The sequence below is a fragment of the Theobroma cacao genome, chromosome 4 (assembly GCF_000208745.1).
Source record: "Theobroma cacao cultivar B97-61/B2 chromosome 4, Criollo_cocoa_genome_V2, whole genome shotgun sequence".
NCBI classification, from domain to species: domain Eukaryota; kingdom Viridiplantae; phylum Streptophyta; class Magnoliopsida; order Malvales; family Malvaceae; genus Theobroma; species Theobroma cacao.
The window spans coordinates 26090830-26109303 of record NC_030853.1 but is presented as its reverse complement, the minus strand read 5'-3'; the positions used below and the strand labels follow the sequence as shown (position 1 = coordinate 26109303).

The following is an 18474-nucleotide window of genomic DNA, read 5'->3' as shown; positions in this document are numbered from 1 at the left end:
TCGTTAACTCAAGAAAAACTAAGAATCAAATATCAAGAAACAAGAAGGAGGTTTCATGTCTGAGACATAATTGCTGCAAAGATGGAGGAGAAAATCCCAAACATAAACGCAGAAAATTTTTACTTATCCAAAAACTATCTAGTTTTTCCCGTTATTCATGCAGCCATTACATGGAAAAAAAGGATTTGCTTAGACAATATCATCTATGTTTATTTTATTTGAACACAGACATAAAAGTTCCACAAGATGCAGAAGAATTACTTGGATATATGAGACTGATCTACATTGCCAATTCAATTTCACCTCTAAGCAAATACTTTGGTCAGTAGCTTTCGTCTCTTCATTCCTAAGGGTGGTGATGAACTTAATCAAACTCTGGGAATCAAGAGAGAATCCACTCAAATTTGCCCCAACTGTGTTCACATTGGTCCATACCTGTACAGTATCAAAACCAAATACGAGCAGGATTCTCATAATTACTTCCTTCAGCCATAAAACGGCTGATTAAACTTATCTGATTATGCATAATTTATTGCAAGAGAACTGACTAGAGATAGCGGTAAAACGATACTTCAAGTATGGAGAAAAAAAGTATGCCACTCAAAACACAAACAATTTGAGCTCAGGCACGCACTAGTGTATACCAGCATCATGTGGTAGTCAGTTACCGCAAGTTGAGCACCTTTAGTGTTCCAAAATTTTGATCTTCTCAAGACAGTTCTGCATGTGCTGGGTAACATCAGCTGAGAGACGTGCTCCAACCATAAGCTTGTACTGCTCAAATTTTAATTCATCACACTTCAAGGCAGTATTTTTACAGGCCCTTATACTTCCTAGAACAAAGAAAAAACTAGAAATAAATCATTCGATCTTTTTTAAACATTTCAAGAATTTCATACTAAATTATGCACATTGTTGAAGTCTTAGCTTTGCTTAGAATTACACAACAGATTTCAACATACACATCATGTAAAAAGAGGATGGGTAAAACAAGAAATGTGGCAGGCCAAGAAGCAGATGTTGTGTGCTTAATCATTCTCCACATTAGACAACCGAAACTCTTAAAAAATCTTCTCATGTTAAAACTTTTTATGTACTAAGTTAAATTACCTCCCCTTATAGTTTAACAAACATGAACTTCAAGCTCGGAAGACATAAATAAAAACAAAAAAAATTCTTTCTAACACCTAAATCATTACTAACATGCCATTTAGGTTTCATAATTACAGTTGCTTTTATAACTTACCACTAAGATCCAGTAAGTTGAACAGCACAGGGCAACTTCCAATACTCCTAACCAAGCTTATTGCAGACCAAATTTTTTGGTAGTCCTCTCTTGATGCTCTGATAACGCACAGCTTTGTAATAGGATTGACATATTTAACTACACCCCCNTCTAAAAATACCACCCCCCCCCCCCCCCCCCACCCCCAAAACAAAAAAAAGAGGCAAAGATCATTAGAAGCAAGAAATTCCATTTAGAAATCAAGGGAAAAACAAGCTAGAAAAGAACAGGCACCATGGTTTATGTTATACCTTGGAAGGATCCAAGTGAAGAGGCTAGACCGCATTCACCAAAGTTGACAAGAATGCTATCCTTGATTGCTTTTGAGATGTTAAATTGGGTAACTACAATAGGGTCATCCCCCAAATTTTCTTTATTTGGATCCAGAAAGACCTCCATTACCATGTACCTGTTCTTAAATCCCACCATTATCTTTTTCTTTCCCTGCTTTATAACAAACAATCTTATCAAACGACTTCATTCGGATTTTTATTTTCAGCAAAATTTCATCTTTCCAATATACTGTCAAAAGAAAAACCCATCTGTAATCTCATGGAGAGAGAGGGAAATTTATGACTCCATTCACAATTTTTGAACAAACCCTTGAATTTAATACCAAATAATGAAGTTAACTCAAAACCCAGGTATAAAATGGCATAAAAATAATTCAAATGAGGCTCACCAGTCACCGGTCGCTGATCTCTTGCAGTGGTGAGGGTAGCAGCAGCAGCCTAAGTGACACTAATAAACTATGGCGGTAGGGGACGTTTTAAAGGGTTCTTATATTTACTTTCAGTCGGGCACGTTTCAAAACGCAAAACTACCTTGTCGTTTCATCAACCGTTTTCTTTTCTTTTAGCTTACGTTTCTCGCAATCTAAAGTATAATGTTGAAGAGAACTGGAACATGACACCTTTCCTTTTTTTGTGTTTCGCTTGAGCCACCACCCATAACTCGGCAGCACTCAAACCACCAGTAACCCCATTGTCACAACTCAGAAACCTAAAATCTTTCATTTCTTTATTATTCTTTTAGTTAGTATTTCTTTACCTACTTAAACTGGTAGCACAAATGACCCAATGCTATGTTGACAAAGATAGGTATATGTATGATATAGCCATCAGAGTTCACGAAGGCAGAAAGTCTTCCAATGATTTTATTCTCATTAAGGGGGATTTCTATACGTAATTTATAAATGGGTTTCTCATGGTATGTCCTGCACAAGCAACAAAAGCAAGGAATTGCTTCTTAAAAAGGCCAGGCCACCTCCTGACAAAAAGAAATCCTAAACCCAAAAAGGCAATCTTGCGGCTAATTAAGTAGAATATCAGCAAAGCAACGTAGTCGTAGGCCTTTAGTCTTTCTTGTATATCCCTCCTATAGCATAATTCCCTCCACTTTCAGAATCTGCAACCTAAAACATGAGTATATTTAATGATGGGAACCCTTTCTCTTGAACAGAGAAGACAAAAGTTATTGGTAGAGTCTTTGCTTGCCTCATGTTTCCCGGTTTTTTCCTCAGTTTCCTTCCATTGTTCTTTTACAGCTCTCATTCTTGCACTTTCATAATAACAAACAACTGCCCTTACACAATATGGCCCGGAACACTTGCTGGTTCAGGGACTCCACCGCTTCCGACAACAGGATTCCAATTGGATTCAGGGCAAAGTGTTAGGATCCCATCAGTTCCAGGATGGTCAGGTCGGATTTGGGGCAGGACAGGTTGCTCGTTTGATGCGTTGGGAGCTGGGTCTTGTCAGACGGGTGACTGCGGGGGAAGGCTAGAATGTGATGGCAATGGTGCTACTCCACCTGCATCTCTATTTGAAATAACCCTTGGTGCAGGAAATGACCTGGATTTTTACGATGTTAGCATTGTAGATGGCTATAACTTGCCTCTTGTTGCTGCACCTCGTGGAGTTTATGGTGCATGTAATGCCACAGGCTGTGCTTCTGATCTCAATATGGGTAAGACTCGCTTCCATTAAAAGATGTTTAAGCCAATAAAATCTTCACGTACTGACATGATATGCTAAAATATTACCGACTAAATATTTAGCCAATAAAATCTGGACCCTTATTAGTCTATTTGGTACTGAGAAACAGGTTGCCCGAAAGAACTTCAAGTGGTAGGAGGGGATGGGGGTGCTGCAGGGCTAGTAGTTGCATGCAAGAGTGCATGTGAAGCATTTGGGCTGGACCAATACTGTTGCAGTGGGGAATTTGCCAACCCAACAACATGCAGGCCTACCTTCTATTCAACTATTTTCAAGCGGGCTTGCCCAAGGGCTTACAGCTATGCTTATGATGATGGTACCAGCACTTTCACTTGCAAGGCCTACGATTATCAAATCATTTTCTGCCCAAATTCTCAAAGGTATTTTCTCTTTTTTTTTACCATAAACTGAATGTACAAGAACTGTTGAAAAATAAAACGTCTACAACAACCATTATAAAGCTATATCTATTGATTTAACTAAAGTTGTATGATCTCTTCGCATCCATGTGATGTTTTTAACATTATGCTGACTGCATTTTCATTTTGTATGTATGACAGCTTGTTATTAAATCCTAATCTCTTAAAGAATTGATCACATTGGAAATGCAGGGCAAAGAGATCAGATGGTGCATTTACACCTCCATTCAATGAAGATGAGGCAGAGGGGAAGGTTGTGCAGATGGTTTCTTCATCAAATATACTCTTACCCCTTCCAATGCTGGTCTTTCTTGTTGTCAATATGTTCTTTTGAACTTGTATGGTGGCTTTATTGCCATTGCTGCTGTGAGGTGCTCCTTAGACAAAACCCCACCCATTCCTTTGATGGGTTAAAACTCAAAAGAGGGAGAAAATAATTCAAGCACTCATATCAAAAGCAAAGCATTGAACATTGAGGAATTTACCAAGGAATCTTTAGCCATTGCCACCAAGAGCATGCACAGTAGCTGATCGATGAGAATTTTGTTCTCCATATGATCTACTTCATGTCACCTTTGAATTGATCACTTGTCTTGATAATAATATTACAATATTGAAGGTATCCAGGAAATAATGCAATAAAGCGAAACTTCCAATTGACTCATAGCAGGTTTACTCATTTGACATATACCAACTTTGCTTGAGCTGCTGCGAATTTGAAGAATTACCTAACTGAAATGCAGCAAACAATGCAGAACAGCATAGCATATGTTCTGTTTACCATTTGATGGAAATTCATAATCAAGATCTGCAGAATATGCCCTATAATTGAAGAAACCAAGAGCACCATGCTCAAGAAAAAAGAAAGACCATGCTCCTATGTATGTCATCACTAAAATGAATAATCTGCTGTGGCCAAATAGAAGAACTAATACTGTCATGGCAGGTATTACAAAAATCATGCAAGCTATAATCCCAAAAGAAGAATACAAAAAATAAAAAATTACAGTTTCATTGCCTCGAGCAAATAAGTCAAATTCAAAAAAAAAAAAAAAGCACAGTTTCATCTCCTCAAGCAATAATCTCCTATTGAGATATTCCAAAAGCCAAGTGAGCTAAGTCGTTGCCATCTTTAGAAGAACCCTTTCTCTCCCACAAGGGCAAACACACTGACAATACTTGCCAAGTAATGTGGGTGTGCAGATGATCGTTACAAATATCATCAAACCCCAGACTCTGCTGCGTATTCCTCATGGGATTATTAAAGGAACTTATGACAGATGACATTAAGGAGGCAGGTTAGTATTTCATTACCCAACCAATTGAACAACCGTGCTGTGGGGAATCAGTTACCATTCTCCTAATGCTCATGCTCCGCTAGTCCAGCATCATTTTCTGCTATGGTGTCCTTATAGCAAGTCTATGGTGCCTTCTTACCAATTGTGTCTTCATTCAATTGAGTATCAGTTAATCTCTCAGCTTACCATGCTCTATATTTCCATGCACACATGCCTTAACCCAACTTCCTCTGGCATCTTGAGCTTCCTAGCTTTGGCATCCGTTTGTATAGAAGATGGAAATAGAAGTGCATCACTGTGAAAGATTGAAGTTTGCATTTGTATTCAGGGTCTCATAAAAATATATCTTCCCACCAGATTTATCCTTCCTCGCCTTAACAACATAAACAATGAAAGGAAAATCACTTTTTCTGGATACTGAATGTAAGAAGAGGTGGATTGTAACTGAAAATTAGGAATAAATTGAAAAATAAACACAAAAGTGGAAAGGAAAAGGAAGTATATGAACAGTAAGAATCGGCTACCACTAATCTCGTGCTCGAAGATGCCAAAAAAAAAATGTTAAACTATCTAGCAGAATAAAAAACCTCCATAATGCTTCATCACTAAAAGTTTATTTTCCCTAAAAAGAAAAAGAGAGTTCCATTAGTTTTAATCATGAACCAGCTTCACAGAAAAAGGATTTAGGTCAATTCTGATTGTCTCTGAATCCAGTTTATAGAATACAAAACAATATCTTTCCCTTCTTGCAGGAGATTGCCTTACTAACAGCACAAATTAGGAAAGAAAAATTAAGAAAATACATTACTGCAGAATAGCTGTCTATTGCAACAGTTAAGCGTTCAGGTCAATCTTGTGAAGGAAATTAAATGATCCATCCTTCCAATAATAGGTCTGTCTCAGATGATACACCACACATTGCTGTTCAAGTTGTCATTGCCGAAATCACTAACTATTTCAAATTCGGCAGTACCAAGCATTCTCTCGAGTTTTGATAGACATCAAAGTTGCATTAAGACAACCACGATATGAAACAGTCACAATAAAGAATTTAAAGGTTGAAGGAATTTTCACTTGGCCAACACTGCCTTCATACCTTGGTCATGCCTCTTAGCATTTTGTGTTGTAATACCAGGCATCATTCCCTTCTGGAGAATTTCATCAATGAGCCTCAGAGCCTCATCTTTCCTCTTTATCTTTGAATATGCATTGACCAGCATTTTATAAGTCCCCAGACTTGGTGAAAAACCCTTTGTTATCATCAGCTCAAAGACATCCTTTGCCTTATCCATTTCACCTTGCAAACAATATCCAATAATCATTGTTCCATAAGTAATCTCATCAGGCTTTACGTCTTTTTTATTCATTAACTCAAGTACTGCTTCAGCTTTCTCCATCATTCCTTGTTTACAAAAAGCATCCAACATAAAGTTCAAAGTAATTTTATCTGGACATATACCTTGGCAGGCCATTCCACTTAAAAAGCTTGTTGCCTCTTTCCATTGACCTGAATGGCACAATCCATGTATTAAAGAGTTGTAAGTGATAACATCAGGTTTTACACCTCTTTCACTCATTTGCTCCAACATTCTACGGGCCTCTTTCACTTTCTTTTGTTGGCACAAAGCATCAATTAAAGAGCTGAAAGTTACTACATCGGGATGGATTCCTTCATCCATCATTCTGTGGAACAAGATTGCTGCCTCTTTCCATTGGCCTGAAAGACAAAATCCATGTATTAAAGAGTTGTAAGTGATAACATCAGGTTTTACATCTCTTTCACTCATTAGCTCCAACATTGTAAGGGCTTCTTTCACTTTCTTTTGTTTGCACAAAGGATCAATTAAAGAGTTGAAAGTTACCACATTGGGATGGATTCCTTCATCCATCATTCTGTGGAACAAGCTTGCTGCCTCTTTCCATTGGCCTGAAAGGCAAAATCTATGTATTAAAGAGCTGTAAGTGATAACATCAGCTTTTACACCTCTTTCACTCATTAGCTCCAACATTGTAAGGGCTTCTTTCACTCTCTTTTGTTTGCACAAAGCATCAATTAAAGAGCTGAAAGTTACCACATTGGGATGAATTCCTCATCCGTCATTCTGTGGAACAAGATTGTTGCTTCTTTCCATAAGCCTGAAAAACAAAATCCTCGAATTAAAGAGTTGTAGGTGATGACATCTGGTTTCAAGCCCTTGTGAGTCATCAATTCCCAAATGTCTAATGCCTTTACTATCTTCCCTTCTTTGCATAAAATATCTATCACCATATTATGAGTTACAACATTCAGCTTTATACCTCTTCGAGTCATTAAATTGAATAAAGAGGTTGCTTCTTTGATGTTCCCATCCTTGTAGAGAGAGTCAACTAGAGAAGTGAAGGTGTGTACATTTGGTGAAATTCCAATTTGAACCATGTCAGTGAACAATCTTTTTGCTTCATCCCTCTTTCCAGAGCTACATAATCCATGAATTGATGTAGTATAAATAGTAGCATTTGGCTCAATACTCCTATCTAGCATATCTTGAAAGATAATCAAGGCCTCTTCTATGCTTCTCTCTTTACAAAAGCCATCAATAATTGTCCCGTAACACACTACATCAGGTTTGAAACTTCTATTTTCATTCATCTCTGTCAGAATATCAAGGGCAAGACAAGTTTGTCCCGATCTGCAAAGTCCCCTGTTAATAATACTGTACGTGCATTGATCACATGGATATCCATTCTTCACTAGTTTCTGAAACAATTCCTAGGCTTCATTTATCTTACTCTCATTGCAAATTCCAAGAAGAAGAGTATTCATGGTATAAGCGTTAGGTTGAAGACCTAGTTTAAAAATCATTGTCAACACAGAGAAACCCAAGTCTACCTGCTTTGAATTGCACAAACCATTAAGCCAACTGTTCATTGTAAAGATATCAAGTTGGATTTCCTTACAACCCATAATGTGTTTGCACATGGAAACAACGATGGAATAATGTTTCATCTTGGAGACAGCCCCAATCAGATGATTGAATGCGCATATAGAAGGCAAGGGTCGCATTTGAATCACGGAATCAAAGAGACACACAGCAACTTGGAGGTTAAGAGATCCTGATTTAGACCTAGCTTTGATCAAATTCTCCAAACGCATGCATTTGATAATACCCTTTTGGGTAATTTTATCATCAACAACAACAGCAGAGGTAGAATAACGAGAAAGGAAACAGATCCTCATTCTGAGTAGCTGACAAAGAGAAAAGAGAAGAGAAGAATTACCGAGAAAAGGAAGAGGAGGAGGAGATATCGTCATAATTTTCTTCATTTCATCACCATTACTTAGAATTTATTTTCAAGTTTTGAGATTGATGCAACGAAGGGAGTAAGCAACGGCAGAAATAAATTGGAGCAGTGGAGGGGCTGGTGGGTGCCTGGGTGGGTTTGTTTTGTGTTTAGCCCTCCATATATGAAAGTTTTGGAAAATTGACGGGGCACTTTTATTATATGATATATGTTTATATTTTGTGGCCTTGTTATAAAGTTTTTTAGATAATGACCCATCTAACTTTTATTATTTTAAATATATTGTTGTCAATTTAACAAGAGAATGAATGTTTATGGATTATTCGGTAATATTTTACCATTAAAGGGGTCAATTTGTACAAAACGAGAAATTAGAAGTACAAAAAGAAAAATGTGAAAAATTCAAATAAAGCCTCACAATATATACCTTACTCGTACTCCTAAACCCTTCCTTGAACTTTTCTTCTTTCCCTCCAAGATGCGCGGTCGCCACCAGGGCCACCGTCCCTTCCGCCCTCCGGGCGGCCGTCCTCCACATCAGCCACAATTTCAACCTCTAAATCCCAATTTTGCTCTCCAAGACCCCAACGTTCTTCAACTCATCCAAGCCCTGACAACCCAAATCCAACCAAATTTCCCTCTTCAACAAAACCCAAATAATTTCTTCTTCCAAAACCCCAATAATTTCCTTCCTCAAAACCCTAACATCCCTAGCCAACAACAAAAACAACAGGAACTCTATTCCAGCAGCAGCTACATCCAGCCTCGGAACCAGAGAGACACCACCGCCTCTGGCCAAGTCCCGAAGGATGTTCGTGAAAGAGCCGACCAGGCTGTGAAGCAGGCGTGGCGCGAGCTTATTGCTTCCGGAAAGAGTGTTACGGCGTGGAAAGTTTCACAGGCTGCCCTGGTGGCGCTGCAGGTTGATTCATGGAGCTCTTTGGGATTGGATATGCATGGGATTCCGTCTCTTCAAAAGATTATGACCATTGAAGGAAGGGTAATTACAAAACAGTATTTATACGTTTGTTGCAATTTAGTCGTTAATGGATATTGAAATCCTTGAGGTAGAACAGCGAGCAACTGGATGTGTTTTTTTTTTTCTCAAAAGGCTTTGTTTGTTGTTGCTGATAAAGTATTTTTTTGAGGATTGGGGATTGTTTCTTTTGCTACTTGCATTTTGTTTCTGCCTTTGCGAAAGAGAGAACATGTTTAAATCACAAAGCAAATAACTTTTTTGAAGAATCGAAAGTTAAAATGTTAAAATTTTTTGGAGAATGAAATGCATGATTTTACTTTTATGTAAGAATAGTTATGTTAGCAATGGTACTACATTTTACTTATTTAGTCAATTTTTAATTTTTAATCAATTAAGAATTAGATTTTACTTTAATCGCAAGCAACTAGCAATTAGAGAAAATCAAGTAGTGAAAGCAACAACTAAACGGAGCCTTAGGGGAAGAATAGGACTTATTTATTTATTTTACTTTTGAGAGTTGAAGATATTTATTACAGTAAAAAGTTTGAGTTGCATGGAAGTAAGAACTTTGATAACAAAAAGTTTGTTAGTTTTCCTTTTTGAGGAGAAGGGAACAGACAGGGCATATCTCTAGCCACATTGAAAAGAGCTTTTCACATGTAGCAGATAAATTGAAAATTTCTACCATCCTGCAAATGGAGATTTCCAAATTATTGTTTGAACAATAATGATTATTTCCTTCATTCCTTTTCTTCTAATTTCTTGCTTGTTTCTCTGACTATTGTTTAGGTAAATGCGTTTATTCAATGTTTTGTCGGAGTAAGGCATATTACTACGTTATATGAGTTGGAGATGGCAATATGTGAGAATGAGGGTGTTAAGACATTTGGAAAGCTGGAGCTTGGCCCTTTGCTCCATCATCCGCTCATCTTGCGCTACTTTCTACTAAACTCCAATAATATGGAAGTGTTTAAAATAACAACCGAGGACATAATTGCTCACCTTCATGAATACATGGACAGTCATGAAAATCAAGAAATTAATATTGATGAATTTCTGGATTTTGTTGCTGACAAGCAAGCTATCACGAGCAAGGAAAAGCTTGGTGTGCATATTCGAAACTTGACGTATGTATTGCATAACTTTCTACTAACTTTTAGTGCGAAAAGTCTCATGCACTGATAGAAACCAATGCCTTGAGAGCTGCATAAAACTGTTCTCAGGAATTGTGGCTTATATTGATTGTGGTATATGCTTTACAGGGATGTATCATGAATTTGTCACAAATCAGTGAATACTGCTCATAAATTACAACTTCTAATTTCATGGTTGTTGGTTCAAAGGCGCATTGTTGATAATTATGACCTGGTAAAACTTTGATTAGTATAGTATAAAATAATTTATAACTCTTAGTCCTTAACAGTAATGGAGTTGGCCTTATATCAGCATAGCCTAGGAAAATCTATTACACTTTAAAAAATTCCCTCTTTTGTTATTAAAAGCTAAAGATTTATATGTTACATGCTACATGGTTTAGTTTCTTTGCACTTTCCATATGATATCCTATAATTTGGTGTTATATTACATGGTTTGTTTTCTTTTCACTTTCTGTATGTCATATAATTTGGTGATTTGTTATGTAGTTAGTTTCTTTGCACTTTCTATTTAATATTCTATAATTTTGTTCTAAGGCTTAATTGGGTATCAACACCATTCATGTGAAGGCATTATCTTATGAAGTCAACTTTTGACTGCCTAAAGCATCTTCTTATAGTGTCACATTGGCGGTTATACATACTTGTATAGATTTGGTACCCTATTGAAGGAATCAATATGTTCAGTGACCACATTTTAGTTTGACAGAGAATCTGATATTATAGTATACTGAAATTGTTATTGTTCTGATCATAGGATGCATGCTAGTTTTATCACGAAGGCCAAAAGAGAGAAAGATTTTAAGATAAAGAAATGCCAAAAGGGACTAAAGCTAAAAAAACATTTGAAGGGACAGAAGCTAAAAGAACGTTATATCAACATGTCGCAACAAGTTGAGTCATTTATCGCAGTACACAAGGATTTTTGTGGTAAGCATATACGATTTGATTTATCAAGCTCAGAAGAGGAGGATAGCAATGATTCTGCCCATGAAGATGAAAAGAATGACAATGATGAAGGCAACAACTCCAAGTTGGCATCACAAACTATTAATAGCTCTGATCGGGTTAGTAGTTGTCCTTACCCCTCTGCGACAGAAGAGTTGACACGGCTTGGGTTGAAGGATGGAATGAGTAAACCTTCTCCTTCTACTGGTAGTTCTAGGCACAACAACTGTACTGGGTCATTCAAAAGGAAAAGAAAAATTGGTTGTCCCAGTCCTTCCATCTCTAGACTGCCTAAGTTGAGCAGAAGAGATGGGGAGGAGCAAGATGTTGTTCCAAATGAAAATGGCAATGAGGCCAAAGAGTCTAGTAATTTAGATGAAGCTGATATTTCTCTCTCTGATAACTTGATGAAGACATTCATCACAACCTGGAAAGAGGCATGTAGGGAGCACACCACGGCAGAGGTAAGTTCACTCTCTCAAAAAATTAATGTGTTACCTTCCCCAGTACAATTATTCATCTCATCCTGAGGCATCTGTAATATGTTTTAAAAACTCTGCCCAGAGTTATGGTGGGCTAGGATTATAAAATTATCAATTGTAGGTTTAGGGATATGGAAGGAGTTAGGTAGGGTTTAGAACTCAAACATGGTTTATTCACTTGAGATTGGATATCAAAGAAGCGCTGAAATGAATTTGAAGCTTAACCTAGGCACTTTGTGGTTTTGAAGAATGAGCAATGTTATTGTCTGAAGCAAGAGGCCGCTATGTGACCTCTCTATTGTTTTTGCTTGCTTTGCGTTCATAGTGTTCCCTTTACTCCTGCACTTTTACTTAGAGACCTCATCAAGAATTTTCTCCTTTTGATCTCTTTTCCGTTTGACAAGTAATTTAAACTACATGTCTTGGCATATAGTGGACTCGTTCCCAACCTTGAAGCGATTTGTGGATTTAACCCTCATTAGTATAGAGATTGTCACATCTTCATTCCATGGATACTTAGATCTTCTTTCCAAGCAATTAAACTTTCCAGTTTATTACTTCTATTCTCATGCTGCTTTGCTGCAAATCTTTGAATTGCAAGTGAAGTTGTTGGTTGTAATTAGTCATGGCAGTCTTCATGTCATCTCAATGTAATGTACTTATTGTTTTTCTTTTCCATGAAACTTTAGTTGCTCCGGTTTAGTTTTGCCTCTTACAAACAGAATTTTCCTCATCACTCAAGTTATATCCCAGAACCACCCCACCCCCCCCCCCCCCAAAAAAAAAAAAAAAAATTACCCCTTGAAGAAGATTTATATGCCATGCACTCATTCGATCTTCCGAACTTTCTACTTGCACGCTTGAGGAGTGTCACTATCCATTTCAGCTTTGTTACTTAGTTGCATTTCCTCACTGCCTTCTCTTAAATGTATAAGGATTTGAATGATTTATTCAAATGTACTATTTCTGGATTAGGATTTTAATAATTGCGAGTAGGTTTTGCAATTCTAACTTAAAAGGGATAACTAATAGCTTAGATGTGGAAGTAGTCCACTTAGGAGTGGGGGGAAAGGAGAGAGGGAGCTATGCAAACAATCAGAAAATACTTCTTGACACTTGTATGGATTTCAAGTTTAGTTTCCTGTCTTTCTGATTTTTGGTGGTACATGTTTGAGGAATCAGTTGCATTTTCATTTCTCATAAGTACTTGTTTCTTTATTTTTTATTTTTGTTTTAATCACTCTGAAATATGACATGCATTTCATGGATTTCTATTTTTATGCATAGGTTCTGCAAAGAATGCTTTCCTTTTACAAGTCAACGGCTCAGAAGAGGAAGAAAATGAAGTCAATGCTTTCTTCATATCCATTTATCGGATTACTAAATGTTGCTGTAAGTCTACTGTCGTTAGCTGGTTGCAATAGTTGTTATTAACCTAAGTGCTAAAATGGAGCAGAATCTAATAAAAGCTTCTTGCATCCGTAGTTATTTTCTTTCTAGCATTTGGTAACTTGAAGAGTATGTGCATATGATGTACTTTAAATTGTATATTAAAGCATACTTTTGTTTTTATCTTTTCCTGGGCAAGGCCTTGACCTAAATGCTAAGTTGCAGCAGAATTTAGTAAAAGCTTGTTTGACCCCTTCAGTTGAGGTACCTTTACTGAGACACTCATCTTTAGTACCTAGGTTGTGCACCTTGAAAGTTAGTAGGCACAAAAAGGCTCAAGTGGTAAGGGTGGGTTGGGGTTGGTACAAATCTTACGTTTGAGCTGTAATAGTCTTCATTGTACCACAAAAAGTAATAAGGGTATGCCTTATTTAAGTGACTCATTTCTTTTAATTGTATGACCTGTATTTTCAATAGACATAAAAGGTCAATAAATGTTCTTTTTACAAGAATAAGATAAGGATAATGTTGTCCATATATAACCTCTTCTTGGAGGTAGAATTGTAGGGACTTTATAACCAGAGTTTAATTTGATGGTGACTTTTTGTTAATTATGGTAATGCTTTTAGCTTTACGATATATTAGGTTAATTTGATGGCGTTGTCCATATGTAACCTCTTTTTGGAGGTAGAATTGTAGGGACCTTATAACCAGAGTTTAATGTGATGGCGACTTTTTGTTAATTATGATAATGCTTTTAGCTTTATGATAATTAAGCAATGGAATTGAGTCAAGTTTTTAAATGCATATACTTTGTGTTTTTCATCTTGCATGGCTCGATTTTGATACTGCTTGGATCTATGATATATTCATTTGGGTGAGTGCCTTCTTTACGCCTTGTCTTAGGTGGTAAAACAGTCTTAGCACCTTCAGTGTGCCAATGACTGCACTGACTTTTCAAGTCTGTTTATGGAATTCTATCTGCTAGGTATATTTATTGTGACAAGTTATTTGGGATCTAGGATTATGATAAAACTTTCTTTTTCAATATTGCAGGTGACATCTATCAGAAAAGGAATGTGGGATAGCACCTATGATACTATCCAAGCCGGCAGACAATTTGAATTAACTAACACCGCTGATAATCATTCTGAATATGAAAGCATTGATGTTGAACCGAGTGAGAAGGATGCATCAATCCTCACAAATATACATTGTAAGTAGTTTTTGGTTGATGCTATTGCAAAAAAAAAAAAGAAGGTTCTACTATGCTTTTGTGCTTTCAATTTCTTCCTTCTTTGTGAAACATGGTTTAGTAGTTCAAGAATATTTCTTTTTCTTCGTGTGCTTTTATACTAAAAGGCAGTCCTTTTTGTTTGTGTCTGTGGGTTGGGTGGGGTGGATGAGTTCCTTGGTAATTCTTCAGTTGTTAGTTAGTTAAACTACTTTTTGGTTGTAGCTTTATTTTAATAATTTTTTGTTTTTCTACAAATAGGCCTAATTACTGATTGGATTGTATCTGAAATTATCAGGTCTTTTTGATAGTTTTGGTTTTTTTTGGGGGGTTCTTATTCCAAAAGCTAATAATTTTAAAAATTATTCTGAAATTAGGATTAGTAAATCTATGGCTTCAGATATTCGGTTATAGTTTGATGTTCACTAGATTTTATTCTCTTGTTTCTTTCTTTCTTCAGATTCTAGCATTGTTGAATTTGTTTTTTCTTTTGAAAGTCTAATTGTCAATTTTTCTTCTGTAAGAACTGTTGTAATCACCTTCAGTGACTCACTGTTTATAGCTTGAGGTTTTATGGTCACCAGTATTTGCTTTGTTAGGGTAACATGGCTTGTTCTGGGTTGAGTGGTTGATCTGTTACATGAATAAATGGAAGTTTTGGAGACATGGAACTTAAGGTAGATTAAAGCTTGGTGCCATTTTTTATGTGGTTATTTTGGAGAGAGACAGAGAGTAAATATCCTAATTGTTGATGTGGCTTGTTGAAAGAGAATGAAATAACCAGATCAACAAACGATTTCCAAAACTTGGAAAGGTTTCCTCCTCTGCATAACTTTCATTTGACTGCCAAGGCATAGGCTTGTGTGTGTGTAAGTGGTAATGCAATGGCAATGATGCAGGCACCATACAGCTGCCAAATATGTTATCTTTTTTACAACCACCTGATTTTGTGCAAAAATAGTTTGTTGCTTTTATGACTCCTCAGTCCTCTGGCTCTTTTCTTTTAAAATATATTTGTTACTTATTTGATATAACTGACTAACTGAGTTTACTCTATTTACAGATGTGACAGCAGAAGATGTCATCAGGAAAATTATTGCTTATTTTGAGCTTAATCATGAAATTCATGGTGGTAAAGCACATAAAGAGCATAAGTTAATTTTTCTGAGAAAGCTGTTTAACTGTGAGTCTTGGCTGGCTGAGCAATTTAATGTTACGGAGTTCAAGTCCCTTGCACATGGGGAGTTCTTCATGTTCCTAGAAAGACATGCTTGTTTATTACCTATTGAGCTGCAGAAACTCTTGGCGGCTGAAATATGTGAAAAGTCTCCTTTAGAGGCTTGCATTCTCCAGCATCTGTTGATTGTTTTAATATCACAAGCTTCATATAATTCAGACAATCAAATTATTACCAAGGAGATTATTCATGCACTGCTCATCAAGCAATTTCCATTGTTCAGATTCAAAGTTAAGGAAAATGGTTCTATGGAAGATTTTCTGGAAGTTATGGAGAAGTCCAAAAATGATATAAGTTCCAAATGTGTCATGTTTTCAGCATCATTATTGGGAATGTGCCATAATGGTGATTCTTTGGCCTATGATGAGAACTATTCATCAGAAACTAATTCTGTCCCGAATGCTAGGATGGATAAATCAGTTGCTTCCAAGGATGCAATGGCTGTTTTGCTTAGGGCCCCAATGTTGTCAGATTTAAATTCATGGTCACACTGGGATGTTCTATTTGCTCCTTCTCTTGGTTCTCTATTAGTGTGGTTGCTAAATGAAGTCAATGCAAAAGAGTTGTTGTGCTTGGTGACTAAAGATGGGAAAGTTATTCGGATTGATCATTCAGCCACTACAGATTCATTTATGGAAGCTGCTCTTAAGGGATCTGCCTTTGAAACAGCTTTGAAGCTACTGTCTTTGTGTTCTCTAACTGGGGGAATAAAGCACCTTCCCTTAGCCCTTCTAAAACACCATGCACACATGGCTTTTGATGTCCTTTTGAAGAACCATATGGAGAACATGGAAGTAGCTGATGATCAGAATTCTATTATGAATGGAAAGGCATTACTTAGGTCAAAATTGCTGCAAGATGTTTCTCTTGGTAATTTGGGTAGTGAATTACAGATGAACTTGATCCAAATGAATAAAGCTGTGTCTCATGCTTCAAGATTTTTCCTTGATTGTCTATGTTATCTACCTTCCGAATTTCATGGTTGTGCAGCTGATATATTGCTTCATGGGCTACGATCAGTAGTTAAAGATTGCCCTTCTGCTATTTTGAGTCAATGCAATGAACTGAGACAGCGTGTTATGCTACACGACGTAGGCTTGTCACTTGGCATAGTGGAGTGGATACAGGATTACCATAAATTTTGTTCCACTGATATAAGGAACATCTTTCTGTCACCTGAGGGAGTAGGAATGAAAACTGGTAGGTCTGAGTTAAAAACAAGGTCAAACTATATGCAAAATGCAATAGATAGGCTTTCCTATGCTGAGAAAGAAATCATAATGTCTGATAGGTCAGACAAGCAAGAAGTTCGTCATGTGATTGATGGGGCAGAAGTTTCTTCTGAGAGCTTGGGCAACAAGAACAGAAAACAGTCATCCGAAGTTGGTGAACTGACAGATCCAGCCTTGGTTATTGAGTCAATCAGGCGAGATGAGTTTGGTCTGGATCCAAGTCTTTCGGATATGGAGAGTAGCATGTTAAAGAAGCAGCATGCTCGCTTAGGGAGAGCACTACATTGTCTTTCTCAGGAGTTATATTCTCAGGACTCACATTTTCTTCTTGAGCTTGTGAGTTTGATATTTGTTTTCTGTCTTTTTTAAGTTGTGTACAGTAGGAGCGTGTATGCTGTGAAATGTTGCTTAAATTGATTAAGATTTTGGCCTCACAATTTGTTATGAAACTTAATTTCTAAACTACAAAAAAGACTAGAGGGAAAATTCTTTGCCATAGTTGCTGAGAAATATGTTAGAGGACATATTTAGATTTAGATATTTCATCTGAGGTATCTGTATTCCTGAAGGTCTTTATTAATAAGTTCCAGAAGGCAAAAAAGGCAGTTGTTTTTTTGGTTGATTAACCTGTGCATATTCCTCCTGTGATCTTTCTTACTGTGGACCCACTGGAGCAGCATCGTATTTTTTGCATGTTAGTTCAATATTTTTAATACTTAAGTTTGTTGGTTATCCTTAAAAAAATGTTTATGACACATTGGTGATTTTTTCTATGTTGTGTGATGTTTAGTATATTGGTCAATGCAATGTTTGTTTGCTTGATTAGGTATTCCCTCTATCCGACAATAACTGTTTTCTTTGAAAAAGCTTAAGGAAGCATTATAACACATAGCACTAATTATAATCGACAGCTTTTTTTCCCATAAATAGAGTAGTTTTTTGGTTTTCTTTGCCCCTAGTTAGTAAAAATTATGAAGAGTGTTGTTAGAAGTTAGTTAATTAGCCTTTGACTTTTGATTATGGACAATATTTTTGGGACAATCAAAATAGAGATGAGGGCCCCTATAATGGGATAGAGGAGTATTAAATTTTACTGAACTTCTGCCGCTAAACAGTGAAGTGTTAACTGCATCTAATTAAGCTTTGTGTTGCTTCAGGTTCAAAATGCTGATGATAATGTCTATTCTGGAAACGTGGAACCAACACTAACATTTATTCTTCAAGAGTCGGGTATCATTATTTTAAATAATGAGCAAGGCTTTTCTGCTCAGAACATCAGAGCTCTGTGTGATGTTGGAAGCTCGACAAAAAAAGGATGTGCTGGATACATAGGGAAGAAAGGCATTGGCTTCAAATCTGTGTTTCGGGTATGCTGAAAGCAACAATTTTATCTATTTATTTTCTGGCTCTTTAATTTATATTATCTCTCTCTGATTTGTTCTGTTCAAGCAATGTTGTAAGTTACCTTGTTTTCATATCTTGAGTAAAGGATATACCTAAAGGTGTGTCAACCATTGACTGACAGGGTGGGGGGGGGG

General features: G+C 36.8%; 4 protein-coding genes and 1 pseudogene across 12 annotated transcripts in view; 2 read left to right on the top strand and 3 right to left on the bottom strand.

The window, feature by feature from the left end:
* Positions 4-2057, bottom strand: LOC18602692 (probable ribonuclease P/MRP protein subunit POP5). 6 transcript variants are annotated; one of them, XR_001927402.1, is made up of 5 exons: positions 1968-2056; positions 1537-1729; positions 1247-1384; positions 635-833; positions 91-435 (listed from the first exon to the last, which is right to left on the bottom strand). XR_001927402.1 is itself a non-coding variant. In XM_007034241.2 (5 exons), exons 2-4 carry the CDS (start codon positions 1712-1714, stop codon positions 685-687), a joined length of 465 nt encoding a protein of 154 aa, XP_007034303.2. In that variant the 5' UTR covers positions 1715-1729; positions 1968-2056; the 3' UTR covers positions 95-435; positions 645-684. The 6 variants fall into 6 exon arrangements, 5 of the variants coding, with proteins under 5 accessions (XP_017974726.1, XP_007034303.2, XP_007034308.2 ...); XM_007034241.2 differs by having other exon boundaries at positions 95-435; positions 645-833; XM_007034246.2 differs by having other exon boundaries at positions 95-833.
* LOC18602691 (thaumatin-like protein 1b) lies at positions 2639-4186 on the top strand. The gene is made up of 3 exons (XM_007034240.2): positions 2639-3253; positions 3392-3662; positions 3894-4186. The coding sequence occupies exons 1-3, from the start codon at positions 2785-2787 to the stop codon at positions 4033-4035; spliced, it is 882 nt and encodes a 293-aa protein (XP_007034302.2). The 5' UTR covers positions 2639-2784; the 3' UTR covers positions 4036-4186.
* Positions 4595-7136, bottom strand: LOC18602690 (protein Rf1, mitochondrial). Of its 3 annotated transcripts, XM_018119233.1 has the most exons (3): positions 7072-7136; positions 6096-6926; positions 4595-5294 (listed from the first exon to the last, which is right to left on the bottom strand). In XM_018119233.1, the coding sequence occupies exons 1-3, from the start codon at positions 7091-7093 to the stop codon at positions 5215-5217; spliced, it is 933 nt and encodes a 310-aa protein (XP_017974722.1). In that variant the 5' UTR covers positions 7094-7136; the 3' UTR covers positions 4595-5214. The 3 variants fall into 3 exon arrangements, with proteins under 3 accessions (XP_017974722.1, XP_017974721.1, XP_017974723.1); XM_018119232.1 differs by lacking the exon at positions 7072-7136 and having other exon boundaries at positions 6096-7018; XM_018119234.1 differs by lacking the exon at positions 7072-7136 and having other exon boundaries at positions 5203-5372; positions 6096-7018.
* On the bottom strand, positions 7063-8423 carry LOC18602689 (annotated as a pseudogene).
* The window catches only part of LOC18602688, an 18918-nt gene continuing 9159 nt past the window's right edge, over positions 8716-18474 (top strand). Inside the window, exons 1-7 of one of the 2 annotated variants that reach the window (XM_007034237.2) lie at positions 8716-9281; positions 10050-10387; positions 11172-11826; positions 13132-13236; positions 14290-14449; positions 15531-17272; positions 18094-18303. In XM_007034237.2, coding sequence (XP_007034299.2) covers positions 8760-9281; positions 10050-10387; positions 11172-11826; positions 13132-13236; positions 14290-14449; positions 15531-17272; positions 18094-18303 — 3732 coding nt within the window. In that variant the 5' untranslated portion in view covers positions 8716-8759. The remainder of the gene's footprint in view (positions 9282-10049; positions 10388-11171; positions 11827-13131; positions 13237-14289; positions 14450-15530; positions 17273-18093; positions 18304-18474) is intronic. The other variant, XM_018119228.1, reaches the window with a different exon arrangement.

What these genes read in the sequence shown, in the direction of transcription:
- LOC18602690 (XM_018119232.1), bottom strand. Translation starts at nt 7,008, where the DNA reads ATGTTGGAGCTAATGAGTGAAAGAGGTGTAAAAGCTGATGTTATCACT. An exon ending in TGCTAAGAGGCATGACCAAG is followed by an intron (nt 5,295 to 6,095) that starts GTATGAAGGCAG and finishes AATCTTTCACAG; the next exon opens with TGATGCACTTCTATTTCCAT.
- LOC18602691 (XM_007034240.2), top strand. Translation starts at nt 2,785, where the DNA reads ATGTTTCCCGGTTTTTTCCTCAGTTTCCTTCCATTGTTCTTTTACAGC. An exon ending in TGCTTCTGATCTCAATATGG is followed by an intron (nt 3,254 to 3,391) that starts GTAAGACTCGCT and finishes ACTGAGAAACAG; the next exon opens with GTTGCCCGAAAGAACTTCAA. An exon ending in TTCTGCCCAAATTCTCAAAG is followed by an intron (nt 3,663 to 3,893) that starts GTATTTTCTCTT and finishes TTGGAAATGCAG; the next exon opens with GGCAAAGAGATCAGATGGTG.
- LOC18602692 (XM_007034246.2), bottom strand. Translation starts at nt 1,714, where the DNA reads ATGGTGGGATTTAAGAACAGGTACATGGTAATGGAGGTCTTTCTGGAT. An exon ending in CAACTTACTGGATCTTAGTG is followed by an intron (nt 834 to 1,246) that starts GTAAGTTATAAA and finishes TCTTTGTTCTAG; the next exon opens with GAAGTATAAGGGCCTGTAAA.